This window comes from Marmota monax, unplaced genomic scaffold (genome assembly GCF_021218885.2).
Source record: "Marmota monax isolate L192 unplaced genomic scaffold, Marmota_monax_Labrador192_F-V1.1 WCK01_AAM20220418_F8-fsc00070, whole genome shotgun sequence".
NCBI classification, from domain to species: domain Eukaryota; kingdom Metazoa; phylum Chordata; class Mammalia; order Rodentia; family Sciuridae; genus Marmota; species Marmota monax.
In genome coordinates, this window is record NW_026692116.1 from 430,792 (window position 1) to 450,605 (window position 19,814).

The following is a 19,814-nucleotide window of genomic DNA, read 5'->3' on the forward strand; positions in this document are numbered from 1 at the left end:
AAAATTAAATGTTTCCTTTCTTAATCATATTTTTGCTGCAGTGTTCCTCAGTACCTTTAACATGTGAAATACATTACGCTTCTCCAAGAGGGAGAGATGGTGTGTAACATCTGCCAAATGTGTTTGAGCAAGACACCTTTCTCCTAGTAACTTGTGGGAGGAATGTTCTATGAAACACACCCTGAAAAGCTGGATGGGGGCTATGTGTAGAAAGATAAAGGTCATGCACAGGGGATTGCAATAGGATGCCCAGAAGTAATAAGAGATAAGAGCATATAGCGGAGTGGGTCAGAATGGGGAGTACCTGGGAGTCTGCCCGCCTAGTTCATGTTTGATTCATCTGACAGTCACTAGGGTGACACTTGAAAGTGCTAGTTAGTCTGAACTGGTTCCTTCAAAGGAGGCTTTGATTGTGTGCTTGAAAGGGCTGGGAGAGGGCAACCAAGAAGCAAAACCCCATGGAAAGGCCTAACCAGTTATGATTTAGAAGTAGGAATGTAGATTTTAAAACAAGAGACAAAGATTCATATATTAGAGGAACACTGTTGATCTAGTCTGGAGATTGGAAGCCTATGGCCTGAGTGTCAAATCTGCACATAGCCTGTTTTTACATTGTCAAAAAAGAATAATGTTTCATGACACATGAAAATTATGTGAAATTCAAATTTTAGTGCCCAGAAATAAATCCAATTCTTTTCATTATTGGGCCTATATTACAAAAAATATATGCGTAATTGTTATATTTTGAATTTTATTACTTAAAAATGCATATAATTTTTTCTTTTGTTACATAAGTACCTACATAATGTCTTTAGGTTTTCCTCTTAGGTCCACAAAGCCTAGGATATTTATTCTTCTGGTCCTTTAAAGAAAACCTTTGCCAACCCCTACTCTAGGCCACTGCCCTTATTTTGCTAACACGGAAACAGGCTCAGACTGATTGACCTAGGTCTGAAGCTTCCAGGATGGAGCTGGTGTTGAGCCCACGTGTTCCAGTTCTTGTTTCCCTGAGCTTATGTCTCAAGTATATCTACCTCAAAGATGCCTTATGGGCAACAGCAGTGTGTGTGTGGTAGTGTGAGGTGAGAGAGGAAGAGGCAGGATCCATCCCTCTCCCAGTGACAGAGGTACCAGGTTATTGTGGCATCAATAGTGATGGAGAAACACAAGGTGGGGAGAGGGATTTAACTAGATGTGCTCAATCTTCCAAACCATTGCACTTTACACCCAGGTCTTTCAACTTCCACATTTATGTACCTTTTATGAACTCAAAACTCTAACCAGAAAGGGAATCACATAGAAATTCTCTATGGTACAGTGTGACAGTGCTTCTTGTTGTTTTGACATCACTACTTAAAACTGGAAATGTTGAGCCTTGTTTCTTGAAATGATTGAATTTATCGGTTTTGTTACTATGTGCTGGGCTGGGAGGTGAGGCTCAGTGGTAGAGCACCTGCCTAGCATGTGCAAGGCCCTGGGTTTAATTCCCAGCACCACAGAAGAATAGAAGAAAACAAGAACATGTCCTGAGGTAGTATATGGCATTGACCCCCACTTCCCTCCAAAAAAAGGAAGAAAGAAAATCTAACCTTGAGAAGGATTCTGAAGGAAAGTCCCACTCAGTCTTTGGGACACAGTGGAATATTTAATAATCAATGGCAAATGGAGACAGAGAAAGAGAATAATTTGTACTAGAGTCCCCAGTCCATTTTGCTGAAGACATTTGGTTGCCAGAGCTGTAGCCATTAGTTTTTCTAGTTTTTTCAGTTTATTTTATATATGTTTATATTATATATTATAGTTTGCTTTCAAACACCATTTTGTTTATAAAGTTTATCATCGCCCTAATGGTCTATAAATTTTTCTCATTTTTTGGAGAGGAAACCAGTAGGATACTTACTTCCTCCTCTCTGGCTCATGTGTCAAAGTCTAGGAAAGGAACATACTAAATGAACTAGGTATAAATTAATGATATGAAACATTTTTATAAAATTTATTGATGTAGGCAAAAATATATAACCTTCAAGGCAAACTCTTTTTTAAAGTTTGTAAGCAGGTTTTTTTCAGTATAAAATTCCTGAGTTGAAGGAGAGTTTCTTAAGAAGTTCCCCAGCTTCCTTGAGGAAAGTTGAATTCAAGTTGGTGAGTTAAGGCCCTTCTCCTCAGTTGGGCACTGACATGGAGTGGGAGGGGGTGCCCCAGCCACAGCCCCCAACTCATTTACAGTAATTCTGTTGAGGGACCTTCTAGCCTCTAGCCCCAAAGGCTCACTCCCCTACCTTGTGAAGCCCTTCTCCTTTAGTGAGCAATGAAAAGACCACTAAAATCACAGATTCGGCGATTTGAAAGAAGTTAGGTGGGAATGTGTTAGAGCAGGTAGGCAGACAGAGAGAGTGAGGGCATGGCTTCAGGGTAATCACCCAGTAGGAAATCAGTCCCATTAAGCAATTGCTGGCAATCTGAAGTTAATGGAAGGCCTGGGATTCCCCGATACAACTCAGGTCAGGGCACTCTTTTTTATCCCACCCATTGCAGAATAACTGTGCAATCATTTAATGTTTTTCTCTCCCATTAAACCAATGCTTCTCAATTGGGGGTGGGGGTACTCATTCTCCCTCAGGGGACATTTTTCTGGAGATATTGTTGGTTCTTGGACCTGGGGAGTAGAGAGCAGGAATGCTGCTAAACACGTAACAATGCATAGGACAGCCCCACAGCAAGAATCATCCTACCCAAAATGTCAGTAGAGCCAAGTTTGAGATGTTCATGGCAGCCTGCCTTAGATGAATATTCTGGAAGGCCATCAGTCTTGCTCAAAAGTTCATCCCCTGCACCTTGCCAGGAGCCTGGCACTTACTTATATGAGATACTCAGCACATATTTACTGAATACAAATGAGCCAAGACTTCCCTGTTTTCACTTAAGTACCAACAGGGACCCTCACCCCTGAACACACAGCACAGGCCTGAATATCTTCCTCCACATGTACATTCTTGACCCTGCTTCTGAGCTGCAAGTGTCTCTGAGCAGAAGGGGTTGCTTTAAAAAAGAACTGCATTTCTTCTGTCTCTGTCATTTCTGTTTCCTCTCTCTCCATGTTAAAATATGTGTGTGTGTGTGTATGTGTGTGTGTATGCATCTGCTCTTGAGAAGAAATGAATAAATGTATAGATAACTCTCCTTTGCTTATACCTACTATTTGGTGTTTACAGTGATGATCTGTGTTGAATGTTGGTCTTAAGAATGGTGATTTACTTTTAAGGATATTCATCACTGAATATATGTTAGTTATATAGGAAAGGGAGCTTATTATATAATATAATGAACACTTTTTTAGTGCACTGTAGCTAATTTTTAAGTTCATTTGAAAAGTATTTATCCTGTTAAGAAGAGAGTTCTGGATGGCTCCAGAAGCTTGCCTGCCAACAGAACTGGCCCAGTCAGTATGCATTAGCCCATCAGAGGATGCAGGAAGCCCCTATATCTAGCAAAGTCACTTCCTGTACCCAGGAACCTACCGTGTTTTATAGATGTCATTTGTCCCCAGCTAATATGTGGAATATTATAGGTGAAGTATTTAGTCTAGCAGTCTGACCCAAACCCACCCTCAGTGGAGTGATGAGTTGAAGGGACTATGTGAGCTCAACTTCATTTGGAGGTCTCTCCAAAATGAACCCTACTTCATATATGCACTGTGGTGCCCTTAGAAACTCACACACAACCCATGCACCATAGAGGGGAGCAGTCAAGTGGAGCAGCTCTAGGAGTTGACCTAGTTTGCAGGTTATTTTTCATATTTAAAATTGCCTCTCTGTTACATGAATTATTCAACTGAAACCATGCCAGAGAACAGGAAGAAAGATAAACATTCAGAGGTGTATGTATGTAGAAGGAACTGAAGTGTACATGTCTATCTTATATGTTTTTGTCTCTACTTCTATAGACTTCTTTTAAAAACAGAATCAAATTGCAATCTATACTGAGAAAAGTAGTATAAGAGAACTGGGTATGGTGGCACACACTTGTAATCCCAGCAACTCAAGAGGCTGAGGCAGAAGAATCACAAATTTGAGGCCAGCCTCGGCAGTTTAGCAAGACCCTATCTCAAAAAGGGCTGTGGATAGGAAAAAAGAAAAGTATAAGAAATAGCCTTGTGTCTGCCCTTAGGATGTTTTCAAGGATGTTGCTCATCTTTACAAGGACTCTTGAGAATAATTTATTTCTGATTTGGAACTCAAGAATAATTATGATTCTCCTGAGTTACCGGCTTTTTTTTTTTTTTTTTTTTTTTTAATCCTGGGCACAATGAGGATGGAAGTATGTTTTCTTTAAGACTCTTGTGAGGATGGTCAGAGCCCAATGAGCTGCCCACCCATGCACAGCAGGGCTTACACATTTGGGTCCTGGCTCCATGGGATACCCCTACCCTAATTTTCCTTTCTCTCCTTCAGCTACCTCATATTTATTGCCATTAATATGTGTGTCTTAGAAGCCTGCAGACATGTTTCCAGGAAAGGTAGCTAGGGCATTAGCAAGTGAATGTACTATCCTACACCATCCAACCCAATCTCACCAGCTGTTTTTGTTCTTTTGCAGATCGAGACACTGCCAGATGGACTGTTTCAGTGTAAGAAGCTACAGTGTTTATTCTTGGGGAGAAATAGCCTGACGGATTTGTCCCCTCATGTGGGTGAGCTGTCGAACCTCACTCATCTGGAGCTCATTGGTAATTACCTGGAAATGCTGCCTCCAGAGCTGGAAGGGTGTCAGGCCCTGAAACGGAGCTGTCTGATCGTCGAGGATAGTTTGCTCAATACTCTTCCTCTCCCTGTGACAGAACGTTTGCAGACTTGCTTAGATAAATGTTGATCAGAGACCTGTGCTGCAAAGGCATTTTTAAACGTATGCCCCAGGGCTTAAAAGAGAAATAAACTTTCCTAAGTTATAAAGATGAAACATGGGTGATAATTGTGATGCATCCTAACCAAATATCTTATTAAAGCCACTCAATATCTTGCCCTAAGTTAAACAGGTAAAAAGTATAAACACTGAACTGGAACTTTGTGAATAATTGATCTTTAACTTATTAAGATGTAAGAAGTACCCATTGAGGATGGGTTGAGGAGTGTGAAATTACTGAATCTTTACTTTGCAATTTTTCCCTTTAGGATAGTATAGGTTTCTTTCCTCCTCCTCCTCCCATCTTCATTTCTTTATTTGCACACCTGTTTTAACTGACTTCCTGTTTTGATATTTATCACCACAACTATAAAAACTCATCAGTATAAATTTCCCTGATGTAAATGCACCACTGTCTTTGATTTGTGTTCCTACTGTTTTTTTTTGAGGCAGGGTATATTATGCTTGGCAGAATTCCTTTTTGGCTTAATTGTTACTTCCTTTCGCAGCTTGCTTAAGTCTTCCTTAGTCTGGTTTCTTTCATCAACCATGAGGATCCCTGAGAAAACGCCCATCTTTGGCCTTTGCCTAGAACAGGGAGCCAGGGTACATAGGACATGTTACCCTCAGGGCATCCTGAAAATTAATGAATTCTTGAAAATTTCTTCTTATCTATCATCAAAGCCTTTTTTTATTTGTTAAAAATTTTTATATAAAATATATAAATATTTTCTATTGTATGGTCTCGGGTTCCATATCTGTGAGAATAATTTTTGTAAGGTACAGAGAACATAGCATTTCTTTAAGAACTAATGATACTTGGTTTGGGCTGTTTATGATTCTCAAGTTTTTGTGCACTCTGCTCCAAAATGTTTTTGTACTCTGCAACTAATTACTCTTGGATAACAAAAGCCTTGTGTTTTGTGCCCTAAAATATTCGGGGGGTTTCCTTGTGAGAGGATGGCCACATCAACTACCTTCTCTTCCCTAGTCTTTGTGTAATTGTACGGGTACAATTCTTAGTTATTTACAAAAACTGTGATAGAGGGGAGAGGGACAGATTTGGATTTTAAAATTGATTTCAAAATACTTTGTTAGGGATTTAGTAAATGTTAAAGCAAAATGTTTTTTTTTTCCTCCATCTGCATGATCTCGAGATATGATTATAAAATAAAACATTCAGCATCTATTCAGTGTCTAAGATGAGCTCTCCGAGCTCACAAAGATCCATTTAACTGAAATTCATCTCATGTCTTTAACTCTTCTGGAATACATTTTGCTCCTTTTTATAAAGAGCTTTGTGTTTGGCCTTATATTATTGTGCATCATGTTAAATGAATAAAATCAACTGACTCACTTTTGGGAAATGTACATTTTTAATATGTTTTTCTCCAATGGGTCTAAGCATTATGATGCCACCTCATTTTGGATACAACTCTGAAGTAATCTGTTAACTGCATCTAGAAAAAAACTGGAAGACATGATGGGTAAAGGGTACTGTAAACATGAAATTGTGTGCAGTATATGTTTTCCTTGCATTGTTCCAGAAAGATGAAAATGAGTCTTTAAAATATTAAAGTACAGTAAATACAGTTTCTCTCATCTGCCGCACATGCCTGGACTGAATGAAGTTCAGAGAAAAGAATTATTCACATTAAATGAAATTTTAGCTGTAAAGAATACTGAGCACCAAAAGCTGCCTCATACATTATTGCTTATTCTGAATGGGAAGGAACAGTGTAAAAATATACTTCTTACCAAAACTTGCCTTTAACCAGAACACTGAAGTTCTCAGGGAACCAGGCATAATGATCAAACTTTCTTCTAGGACTTCACAGATTCTGACTATATGCAAGGTTTTGTTATTCTTATTTCTTAAAATGTGAGTTGATGGTTATTTTAGTGCTTACCAATAGAATTGTCATATGTACTGATTTGGGCCACACAATTAGCCATAATTGGTATTTTAAAAAATCTTATCCTCTTTTACAGGAAGTATTTTCAAAATAAAATTCAGATTTGCTACCATTCACTTGACAAACTAGAACTCCTGCAGGATTAGTCATTGATTCCATTCAAGTGCAAAAGCCATTGGTTAAATCTTCCTCCTCATTTACATAAATTCAAGCAAATTGCTCCCAGGACCAATAATGAATACATAAGCTACTTTCCACATACTAGGGTATAGTTACTGGTGCAAACTGTTGCTCTTGATGCCATAATTTTCAAATGTCTTTTTATTTAAATCTTATACATCAATGTTTAAGTAGCTTTTTGAAACAACACAGTACTGACACAGTAAACAATGACACCACTGCTTGACCTATGAAATAATACGGTGTTGATACCACCTTTACTACATTGTTGGAGCAGATCTTTATTTTGCAAGCATAGATATTCACTTAAGAGAATTTTTAAATGAAGTTTGCTAGATTATAATTACGAGACTTTAGTTGGGTTTGATTTCCAAGAGTGTATTTTCCAAAATCTAAGTATAGAGAATTAAGTTTAAAACGTTTATTACTTGTACTAAAAATAGCATTGGTTCATTTTATTTGCATGCACACACAGACACAGAGACACACATATTCCATGAGTGCAAATTGTAATTTATTGGTTTTGGATATATTTAATATTTTTTCCAAAATTGCAAGAGATTGTAGATTAATTGAAGGATAGCAATTTTTTAAAAATTCACAACTTAAGTGTTCTATTAGTTTATGACATTTAAAAGAAAACCATTAAGTGTTTTTTGATCATCCCTGCAAAGATTTAGTGTTCTTTCCCCTAACCTACATCAGGGTATATCTGTGTGTCACATAGGTACTATATTTTTATTTTTTGCTCTCAGTCTTAACATTTCCCCCTTGAGTGTCATCATATTTTACTGTCACTTATTATTTATGTTAAAACAGGGTAAATGAGATCCTCAGGATCTCAGTGCTGTGAAAGAGTCCCAATAGGTGTGCTGCATTGGTTTATTTGCATAACATTGTTTGATGGAGAAATTTTTGTTTCTGTTCTTTAAGTGTTTCATGATTCAAATACTACGTTTAATTAAAATACTGCATAATATTGATGGGTTCATTAAAATAATCGAACAATTCTGTGGATTTGACATTATTTCAATAAAATTATCTGTTCATCTTTTTATATTCTCTTAGCAACACCCTGTTCATAAAAGGTATTTTATTTGCCTTCTTCACTCACCCACCTTGTTAAATTCGATCAGTACTTGTATAGTAACAGAATATATTAGTTCTAAAGGATTTTCAGTGGCACCTGAACATGTATTTATTGGAAGGGGGCAAAGCCCATGCCTATAATAATACCTGGATAGTTCTTTTTGCTTCCCTTCAGTATTTAGAGCTAATCTCGTAATCCTTCAGCCCTGCCAAAAGCATGAAAATAAACCTGTAGGTCCACTTTGTTTTCATTTACTGTACATTGCTTCAGTATCTGTGTTTATTTCTTTCTGGAAACAAGAGAAAGACTAGTGAAAAGAGAGGACAAGGTGTTTTGTATCCTGATTTGTATTCTGAAGACATATATATGAAATAATGGTTACAAAATGCCCTTAATGGTAATTATTTCTTATCTTTAGCTGGATATGAAATGCTGAAGCAATGAAAAAAACCTGCAATCCTATTTAATTGGTCTCTTTCTGTCTCTTGTCCATCACTTCTGTAATAGCAGGAGCTATCTACTAAGTACCATTGGTAATGGACTACAGTTACTTTCAACATTTTTTTACATAAACAATTTCATCAACACTAAGACATTAACACAGACTACATAAGCCAAAGTTCTGAGTTGAGATGGCTTACAATTAAACTTCATATTTAAATTTTGCATTTAACAATTATTTCTGTTGCTGAGAAAAACAAGTATGAATGCTTTTTTGCATGGTATACATTATCTCTAACAGAGATGGTGCAGTTTTAAAAATACAAAAGGTTATAGAATTAGAATGGATGTATTTGTGCACATACGTTGTGTATCAGCCTAAATGTTAACATTGTTCAAGACAGTTTTTTTAAATTCCTCAAATGTTTTGTTCTTAGTGAAATAATGGGCCAATCTTGAGTAGAGACATTTTCTTTTGTTAGCTCACAGTAAAATCTAGCATTTGTTATTTTATCTTTGTCACATATTTGGATGTGTATATAATTGGTTTTTGCTTCTGGTAATGAGTTATTAGAAAATATAAGATTCTGTTCAACTTTTTTGGCCCTCAGGTTTAAATTCCTACTGAATCCCTTGATTCAGTAGGTTTTGGTAAATTTTACTGTTTCTAAAGTACTTTTGTGTAATAAATATTCAATTTTTATAGTAAATAAAAAATAAATGGCAAATGAAAATAAATGCTGGAAGAAGCTGACTGTACTCATTTTTACCTGCATTCACTTGTCAGTGCCCAGGTTCAAAAAGGAATTCCCCATCTCATCCAAGGCTACCCTGCACAGTACTGCTACTATGTACAGAAAGATAGATTTTTGGATTTACTTGTGAGTTTTCAAAATATTCAACAAAATAGCAAGCACCTGAAAAGGGGGTGAATTAACTGGGGGTCTGGAGAGGGATGGGGCTCTGCCTCCTTCATGCAGGTTCCGTGTTTCCGAGTGCTCTTCTGTGGAATTTTTCAGGGACAAATACTCAGAAGTCAACTTACCTCTCCCTCCCTTATTGGTGTTCGTTCTGTCATTAGTGTTAGTTCAACACTGAATAATGAACCAGATAAAGAAAAAATAACTGCAAGAGAAGCAATTCTGAGAAGATTGAGTAAAACTCAGACAATGGAATTATTGAATAAAATATGCACATAATGGTTTGATATTTGAGATCAAACAATCTCACTTGAGCACACACAGATTCAGGTCCACATTAGGAAGCTGATACCCAGAATTTTTATCTGCTGAAAAACATATATACCAAACCAGATTATGAGGGAACTTAACTCTAATTTTTCCCTGAAAGTGCAATACTTAAAGCAAGGGGTTCCCCCACCTCCGATGCCATGGGAATGGAAGCACATGGAGGAAATGCAGATGCCTGTCTAAAGGCATCAGCAGGCTTCCTGGGAATAGTAGGTGTTTTGAGAGCTGGACCAACAGCCTGAGGATGCACGATGTCCCCCACAGACAGCAATCATCGTGGCTTTGTGTACCTCAGCCTTCAGGTCCTTCTTTCAAAATGGATCCTCAGAAATGTGACTAAGGGCTTGACTAAGGAAGAGAGGCTGCGTGGGCACCATGGAAGGCAGGGTTTCCTCTGGAGCTGCAGATTTTGTTCTGATTTCTGCTTCTGTTTTCTTCTGTTCCAGCCTGGTATTCTCAGTCCCCCTCATCTCCGAGGTCTAGAGAAAAGCATCTTATTGAAAAGGTACAAAGTCAGCCCTTGAACTTGAGCTTCACATTTACGTAAGAGGCCACATGCCAAAGATGGATCCAGGAAAAAAAGCCATTTTTTTCATGGAAAATACAAATCTCTCTTCATCCAATGTTTTCTCATCTTTCTCTCGTCTCGAGTTTGAAGTCTGTCTTCCCCTTAATCACCAATGATTTTAAAGTGTGGCCTGCCTGCTACAGAGATTTCCAAAAGTATTTCCATGAATACCTTGAATTTTTTATGCTTTTTTTTTTTTTTACACTTGCCTATTGTTCTCGGCCCATATCATTTTTTACTCTCTACTTCCCTCTGCTGCTGAAAGGAGTATAAATCAATCAGAAGCATACCCAGCAGCACCCACTAGGAAGTAAATACAGCTCCAGGTTCCTTCTTTTGGGAAAATAACATTCATGCTTGCTTTACCCAACAGAGCAACAGAGTCTTCCTACTTTCCTGCTTTTTTTTTTTTAACACCAAAGAACCTGCCTAGCCCCATTTCCTCACTGTTCACTTCTTAACCCATTCTATCCAGCTCTCTGCAGGTCCCACATTGTGTTCCTCCTAGTAATCTCTCTTACACAGACTATCCATTACTTATTTGGCAAGTACAGTGACATTTCCCCACAACCCTCACAGGCAGAGGGGAAGGGCTTTTTATCAATGTGTACAATTATCTTAGCCAACCTTCTTACCTCTGGAATAAGGACCTCAACTCTATAGGTAAAATACCTGTGGAATTATGAAGCAAATCTGACTCTAGAATAGTTGTTTTGAAGCCCTACCTGGCTTTCCTGATATGGTGCTAAACCACAATATCCCAATCTCTTGCTCTTACATTTAGTTTTGTCATACAAAATAATACAACCCCTTTACCCTATAAGATTTTGAGAATTTGTTATCCCTCAATCTCAGGGAGGACATCTCAGATGCATATAGGGCTGGGGATGTGGTTCAGTGATAGAGCGTTTGCCTGGCACACATGGGGTCCTGGATTCAATTCCCAGCACTTAAAATTAAGTGTTAGAAACACAAAGCCCCAAGCAGTAGGGTCAGCCCAGGTGTGAGTTCCCTGAGTGGTTAAGAATCTGACACTGCATTTAAAAACGTGAATATTCAATATTTGGTAAAGAGAAAACAGGACTTCTATTAGTAAAAATCATGGACCTTTATATGAACTATTTTCTTATTCCCTTCTTCAGAAACAAAATTCTAGCAAGAGTAGAGTTTAAATGTGATTGATCAGAAGGACAGGTGGGATCAGGGGTATAGGGGGGGGGGGTTCTCACATCTCACAGCATTTCTGTCAAATATCCTCAACTGACAATCTCTTCTCCCAGTCCTCATGAGCAGGTCTGACAACTGTTGGGCTCCCCTCTCCCCTCCCAGCACCTTTCTCCTTTCTTTCCTGGCCCTATGCTCTCCCTTTCCAGATTCACTCCCTCCAATCCCCATCCCAGTGTGAGTGTGTGTGTGTATTTCCTAATCCATTCATCTATTGATGGGCATCTGTGTTGATCCATAATTTAGCTATTGTGAATTGTGCTGCTATAAACATTGATGTGGCTGTGTCACTGTAGTATGCTGATTTTAGATCTCTGGGGAAAAGGCCAAGGAGTAGGATAGTGGGTCATACAATTGTTCCATTCCTAGATTGTTGGTGGTGGTTGGTTGTTTTTAATGAATTTCCACTCTTGATTGTACTAGTCTGCAGTTCCACCAACAATGTAAGAGTGTACCTTTTTCTCCACAACCTTACCAGCATGCATTATTGTTCACATTCTTGATCATTGCTATTCTGACTGAAGTGAGACAAAACCTTAATGTGGTTTTGATTTGCTAGAATTGCTGAATAGTTTTCACATATTTGTTGGCCATTGCGTTTCTTCTTTTGAGAAGTTTCTGCTTAGTTCTTTTGCCCACTTTTTGATTGTGTTATTTGTTTTGGGGGGATTGTTTGATGTTAAGGTTTTGGGGTTCTTTGTTTATTTTGGATATTAATCCCTCCTTGGACGAATAGCTGGCCAAGGTTTTCTCCCATTCTGTAGGCTCTCTCTTCAGGTTCCTTTGCTGTGCAGAAGCTTTGTAGTTTGATGACATCCCATTAATTGATTCTTGGTTTTATTTCTTGTGCTTTGGGGGTCTTTTTAAGGAAGTTGGAGGCAGCACCTGCATGATGGAGTGTTGAGCCTAATTTTCTTCTATCAGTTGTAAAGGAAGGAGAATGGGAGAGGGAATGGAAGATTGGAAGGAAAAGAGGGAAAGAAAAAGCAGAGGGAAAAGGGGGGATCATGAACTGAAATCAATTTCCATGCATGTATGAGTTTGCTCGGATGAACCCAACTACAATGTTTAACTATCAAGCTCTAATTAAAAGAGATAGAGCAGGAACAAGTTCGAGAGAGAGAGAGAGAGGAGTGGGGAGAGAAAAGTAGGTGGAAAGGTTTCTCTCCTGGAGTTTCTGAATTGCACCACTAGGGGGGACCAAGTGCCACCTGAGTGAAGGGCATCTCCTGGTTGTTTTTCCCCAAAGGGAAAAAAAGGGGTGTCTTCCATCCTTGCCTTGTTAGGCCTATTATAATGCATAAAGTGCTCATATCCCTTGAAAGGGGAAAAAGAGCAGTAACCAGTCACTTTTCCAAGTCAATCAAGCTAACCTTTTCAGATTAAATTGACCCTTGCTCAGGCACATACTCTACAAAAAGGGAGAACCTAAAAAAGTAGCCAAGTGAAGAAAACTTGATTCAGTTCACATTAAGAAGCCTAAGGAAAATTTGCTTGTGATATCAAGGCAGAACAAAGCACATTATGGACCTCATTCATGGTTCCAAATTGAGAAAGAAAGAATGAATTTTTTAAAAAAAATCTGACCATTTAACTCATATTCCTCAAGCTTAGAGACCATCACTGTAGAAGGAAGTAATACAATGGAGGATAAAAGAAACTTCACTTAGCACCTATTATAATGCCAGATACTCTAGGGCTTTCCATGTATCAATCCATCCAACATTCAAATTATAACCATCCCAAGGTCTCAAAACTGTTCATGAGAGGCAGGAGTCATATTCAACCTACATATCTGCATGCCTTTTTCTACATAGATTTAGCTGATTATTTAGCATCAGAATTTTCTCCTTTCATACCCACCTTGGTGTTTTAAAAACTCTGGTTTTCAACCTAGATGCCCTTCAACAGATGAATGGATAAAGAAACTGTGGTACATGTACACAAGGGACTATTTATTACTCAGCATTAAAATATAATAAAGTTATGGCATTTGCAGGTAAATGGATGGAGTTGGAGAATATCATGCTAAGTGAAGTAAGAAAATCCCCCCAAAAAACAAAAGCCGAATGTTCTCTCTGATAAGTGGATGCTGACCCATAAGGGGGGGGTGGGAGCATGGGGAGAATGGAGGAAATTTGACTGGGCAAAGGGGAGGTAGGGAGGGGGGCAGGAAAGATGGTGGAATGAGATAAATATCATTACCCTAGGTACATGTATGACTGCACATATGATGCAATGCTACATCGTGCACAACCAGAGAAATTAAAAATTGGGCTCCATGTGTGTACAATGAATCGAAATGCATTCTGCTGTCATGTATAACTAATTAGGACAGATAAAAAAAATAAAAAACTCTGGTTTTCAGAGCTCCATGGTCTCTTCTGCTCTCTTTCTGCCTACTGCATCCTCCTGCTCCAAATCTACCCAAATTTCTGTCTTCTGAGCTGAAGGGTCACTTCACATACCTTTTATTTTCCTCCTCATCCTCTAATGTAGTTCTAGAACCATAGAACTTTCCAACAGGAAAGAACCATAATAATTCCCTAAGAAAGTTGAAGAGGCTTGTTGGAGATCACAACCAAGGGAGGTGGATACAGTACCCAGATCTGTGGGTGTTTTTTTCACTCTGCTGGGCAGGCTATGAAAAGCAAAGACTATGCTTTTAACCAAATCCGAAGAAGAGTCAAGCCTAGTGCCCAGTCTTCTATAGAATGCCAGGTCCAGTGCATTCTCTCACGAACTGTATTCATTTTAGTTATGACGCCTTCCTGATCAGTGTTGTGCATTATTGGGCCCAAAACACTTTAGGCTCTTGTTCTAATTTCACCTATAAGCAAACTAGGCTCTGTAAGAGACACCTTCGGGGCTGGGGCTGGGGCTCAGTGGTAGAGCACTTGCCTTGCATGTGTGAGGCACTAGGTTTAATTCTCAGCACCGTATATAAATAAGTGAATAAAATAAAGGTCCATCAACAACTAAAAAGAAATTTTTTTTTTTTAAAAAAAGAGACACCCTCAATACTTACCATATTGAGAAATGCCAAAGCATTTGCCACAGGTTTTAATAATGTCAGTAAAGCTTAAAGCATATTAAGTAGGCACAAGCTCCATTTTACTGATGACAAATAGGCTCACAAAGGTAAAGAAGCATATTAGATTATTTATTATTTCATATAGCAAGTCCATGACAGAGCCACATTTTGACTTAGAGACTAGCACCAAATCTCCACTTTTTCTATACTGCCAAGGCCATATGTTGCACAAGTGGTAGAGTTGTAAGCACAGCCTAAAATATTGTCATCTCATCCAATTTTCTCTCCCTTATGATGGGTGGACTCTGCATATTCTGGGAAAGGATTGATACACCCATCAACGCCTGCGCACACACGCGCACACACAATTTTATACATACTTTACTATAAATTAATGTCATCCAAATGACTGTTTTTAAACTTTGTGGTTAATTTTGAACATGCATAGCTTTTATTTTAATGTTTTAACCTAAATCTACAAGCACATTTGCTCTCATTAGAAGAAAGGAGTTTTGTGCAGGATTTCTGACCCTGAGGGTGATGTTGGATAAAGACTCTTTTTATTAAAAAGAGCTGTTAATAACTTTGTGTCGTTTTGTTTTGGGTTGCTGTTGAGCCTCACAGTGTGGGTTTTATTAGAGAATGGAAGTTACTGTTTAACTCCCTGAGCTCCTTGATTTATTATAGGAAAATGCTGGCAGACATTTTTGACTTGCGAAATGAATTCCTATCACAATTCAGGGCTAAATTCATTCTGCTGCTCCTGATGGGGCATGAGGAAGAAGGACAAGTTATGCTGTCCTTCTTGAATCTGTGCCATGTTCCAGATAAGAAGCTGTGTTCCTCCGGCGATGTCGCAGTGGCCCTACTTTGCCTCCTGGCTGACCGCATAGCTGAGCAGGGAGGACGCCTAGTCCATGTCCTCACACCTCATTGCTCGTAGCACTGGCTCATGTGGCATTTTCCCCAGTTCTTCACAACGCTGGCTCTTCCAGGCACGAGGCATGTCAGGCCACCTTAAGTCACCTGGCTCATCTGCCTCTAAGACTCGATGCTGCAGGGGTTCTGCAGCGCTGAGCGGGTCTCCTTGCCCCTCTACTGAGCTTTGCTGATAGAGGGAAGTGACTTTGCTGGGACTTTGTATAATCACATCTTTTTTTTTTTTTCCTAGAAGATGAAAGAAATTGGCCCTTCTTAGTTTTTCTTTTCTTTTCTTTTTTCTTCTTGGTGACGAATGTAAATTCTCTAAGCTTACAGGAGAGTGTCCACAGAGGCTTTTCTTACAAGGCTGGAAATGAGCCAAATGGTGTTGTGTCCGATAATCTGAGAAGGCCCCAACTGAGCCAATGACTAGAAGGACCTGGAGAAAAGTCACACACTTTGCAGGGTGAGCTGTGACTCAGGGAATCTGTCAGTGCCCATGGCAAGACTCTAGAGACAGTCTCACAGAAGGAGAAAAAATGGGCTGGGCTTCAGCACCAGCCCCTGTGATCCTGCCATTTCCTGTGTGATCTGCCTTTTTGTTAGCATGCCAGGGTCCCAGTCCTGAGCCCAGCTAGCAGGTGGGTTTAGATATTCCCTAGGGTGCCTTCCAACTCCCGCTGAGTGAGTGGGAAGTGTTGATCAGGGTTAATACTGAGTAATTTTCTTAAGAGCTTGAGTGTGTCATACGTTTCTTTTTTCAGCTTTTGAAATGATTCACTTTTGTGACACAGGAACAAAACTCTTCACTAAAGAACCTGAAGCATAATAGCAAGTGAAGAAAGATGGAATTATCCTAAGGACAGTTCCATAGGGCCTCCTCATCAGGAAAGACAAATACACAGTGAAGAGAAGATATTTAGGGCAGAACAGATAGAACCCTCCCAGTAGGGCCTGTACAATGCTCAAGTTACAGTTCACAGTAAAGAGAAATGTCCCAAGGTTGTACAGGTAATCAGGTGACCTGTGAGGAGCTCTGCCCACTTGGGCTTTAACCTGAAACTTGAAAGCTGAGGCTGACCCTGTAGCATTGGCATCCTGCCCAGGCTCTGACCTGGACAAACAGATGCCTGCAGTTTGAAATTCTCGGGTTTCTCTTCTATGGGGCTCTGGGGCCAAGTGTCAGGTCAGCTAATGGGCTCCTAGCTAGACAAACATACCTCCAGGCTTGGGTAAACTGGGAAGTGTCAGCTTCTGCCTGGACTCTGGGTGTGGCCCTTGCAGGGTTCAGGTCTCAGGGCAGGATATGTACCATCAGGCTCTTTAGCTGTGCAGTGCACTACCTTGGAGCTGTGTGCTAAGCACTGCCTCTGTGCGCTGCTGCCCAGCCCAGGACTACTCCAGGCCTGGGCCTAGACTCTGCTGTACCTGAATGAAGAGGAGGCAAGACAGTTTCCTTGGATACAGCCAGGCTGTCAACTGGCTGCCAGGAAAACATTCATCTCCTAGCTATATCAGAGTCCTATTTTCATCAGCAAAAGCTACCTTATATCCTTGAGCCTCAGAGTCCTTTTCTGTAAATATAAACTTTATTCTACAAATACTGAGTGACTACCAAGCAAATGCTGTGTTAGGTATTGAAGGCATTTAGGGGCAATGGGAACAAACAAAACTTATGAGCTCTTGGCAATACTCCATGAGGTAATGTATGCTTGGGGGGCAGGTGGTGATGCTCACCTCAGGCTAACTCTAATGAGTTTTCCTCCAAAGATGGTAGGAGCTCATTAAAAGGCAGCCCTTCCCACCTTCATCTGAGCAATGCATTTCTCTCTGCCTAGAGGCTCTTCCTCACTCTTTGTCTAGCTAACTCCTTTTCACCCTGTTCTCAGTATAAATACTCGCATCTTCAGTGCAGCACTTTCCCAACCAGGTCTATGATTACTTAGGTCCTCTATAGTAGGTTACCATGGCAACTGGCACTATGCTTTGAGGTATTAATCACTTAGGTAACTACTGTTTCTTTAATGTCTGTTTCCCTGACTAGACGATGCTGAAGACAGTATCCATGTCCACCTGAAGTCTCACGCCCAGCTTTAAGATTCTTCATAAATACCCAACCACCCAACTTGCTGATATTTGAAGGAGATATTCACTTCCAAATGAAAAAAAAAAAAAAACCTGTAGTGAGCTAGAAAAGAAGAATCTGATCCATCAGGAACACAAGGGCCCTGGCCAGTAAACAGCTACAAAGAACAAGCTATGTCCTGGGAGGTACCCACATCTCCCTGGAAGCAGCAGGTAGCCAAATCAGGGTACAAACGGGGGGTGTGTTGGTGCCCCATTGTTAACAAACACTCTCCCAGCACCCACTCATGGGCCAAAACCAAGGAAGGCAGCCAGAGCCCTCTTGGTACCCTGTACCATGAGCACCCCTGCCTCTTCTCACCACAGCCAGCAGAATAATCGAAGAGTGATGTCCTGTCTCTTGTAACTATAGACAGTAGAAGCTTGGAAGAGAGGAAGAGAGAAAGGAAAAAACGTGAAAAAAAGAAAGAGAAATTCAAGCTGACAAGATTGAAATGATGTCAGTGGTAGAAATGTAACCCCACTGACATTTCATTCTGACACCTGGTATGAAAGAGGCTCTGAGACTCAGTGCCTTGAAGATAAAATCTTGGCTAATGTATAGCCATTTACATGTGACTCCCTGGAAATGTGAATGTTCTTGCCCTTTTGTGCCCTGTGGGATTTCACAAAGTAGCAATGTGACCTGACCCCAGTGGTTTTCTTCTGGTAAGAATCCAAATGCTCCAGGCAGCACTGGACTTCCCACATGCATTCCCACAGGCCCACCATGAGCTATAGGGCATCCCTCCATGCCACTGGCCTTTCTAAGTCCATGACATGGCCCAGGCTGCCACCTCTACCAGAAGTCCCTTCCTTCCCTATCCAAATATGTGTCAAACTTCAATTCATTTTCCAACACTAAGATGAGACATCATGTCATCTATAACACCTCTGACCACCTTCCTTTCCCCAAATTGGAGTTAGTTGCTTTTATTCCTAACCCTTACAACAAGGTAGTAAGGGTATTAATTAATTTTTCCTCACTAAACTGATAACAGAAACCAAATCTTATTCATACTTTATCCCTTCAACAAGTGTAGTACTACATATTGTAGGTATAGAATGAGTGAAAGCCGGACAGCCTGTCATTAGCAAGGTGTGTCCTGGCCACTGAGTTAGCCAGAACACCTAAGGGCAAGTAGATTTATGCTAGTAGATTCTTTTATGAACAGAAGGTGGAAACAATGAGAAGTCATTAAAGGAAATGGCATGAGGAAGGAATAACTGGAGTCCACTCTTTTATGTTGCAGTAGGTACAATGAGGCTAAAGGAAGAAAATCTTTTACCCATTCTCCAGCTGAGGAAACTGAGGTTTGGGAAAGTTAAGTGATTTGCTAAAGGAAATGGCACGTGTCTAATAAGCAAAGAAATCTGAGATAGAATCCACATCTGATTTCAGAATTGGTGTCCTTAAATACTATGCAAAACCTCAATCAAACCTCAATCAAACCTGCAAACACCATTTTGAATAAGGGTCCTTTAGGCCTTCAGGGAATGCTCTTTCAGCTGTGTTAGTTTGAATCCAACAGGTCACTAACCCTCACTGGGCCTCAGGTTTATCTTCAACAGAGTGAGGAGACTTGCATTAGGTCACCCTAAGATCACTTATAGGCTCTACGATGCTACAATTCTCTGCAGATTACAAATAGACTTCCTAACCCAGAATTAAGTTGGATCAAAACACAAGTGCAGGAAGAGTGCACCTATTTGCCCAGAAAAACTTCCAAGTGTTGCAATCATGATTCTTCATATACAAAAAACAAACAAACAAACAAAAAAAAAAAACCTGAAAAATCATCTTAGAGGTAAGAATACTTTTTTCCAAAGAGTATTTAAAATATATACTTAGACATTCAATATAACATTTCTGAACTCACTGAACATTTTTCTTCATCTGAATAATCAAATTAAATCACAGAGAAGTTTCTGTCCATGTTCCAAGGAATTCTGAGTCTCACCAAAATAAAGTTCAATGGTGCATGACACAAACCTGCAGCACCCCCACCCTGTCTCGCCCATCACGTAATTCTCAATCAGACACAAATGTGATTCTCCGTCTTCAGGCTGAGTCCCAGGGCGGATGCATCTGAAAATGTCTGGGTTCAAAATGAACTCTGAAATGAAAAGTTCTCGCTCATACCACTGAATAACATCCTGTTGGTTG

At 39.8% G+C, this 19,814-nt stretch overlaps 1 protein-coding gene across 3 annotated transcripts in view; it reads left to right on the forward strand.

Moving 5' to 3' along the window:
• Positions 1-9,277, forward strand: part of Lrrc8b (leucine rich repeat containing 8 VRAC subunit B) — a 71,015-nt gene extending 61,738 nt beyond the window's left edge. For all 3 annotated transcript variants that reach the window (XM_046461397.2, XM_058585047.1, XM_046461387.2), the window contains one exon: positions 4,597-9,277. In XM_046461397.2, the coding sequence (XP_046317353.1) occupies positions 4,597-4,869 (273 nt within the window). In that variant the 3' untranslated portion in view covers positions 4,870-9,277. The remainder of the gene's footprint in view (positions 1-4,596) is intronic.
• Positions 9,278-19,814: the final 10,537 nt, after the last annotated feature.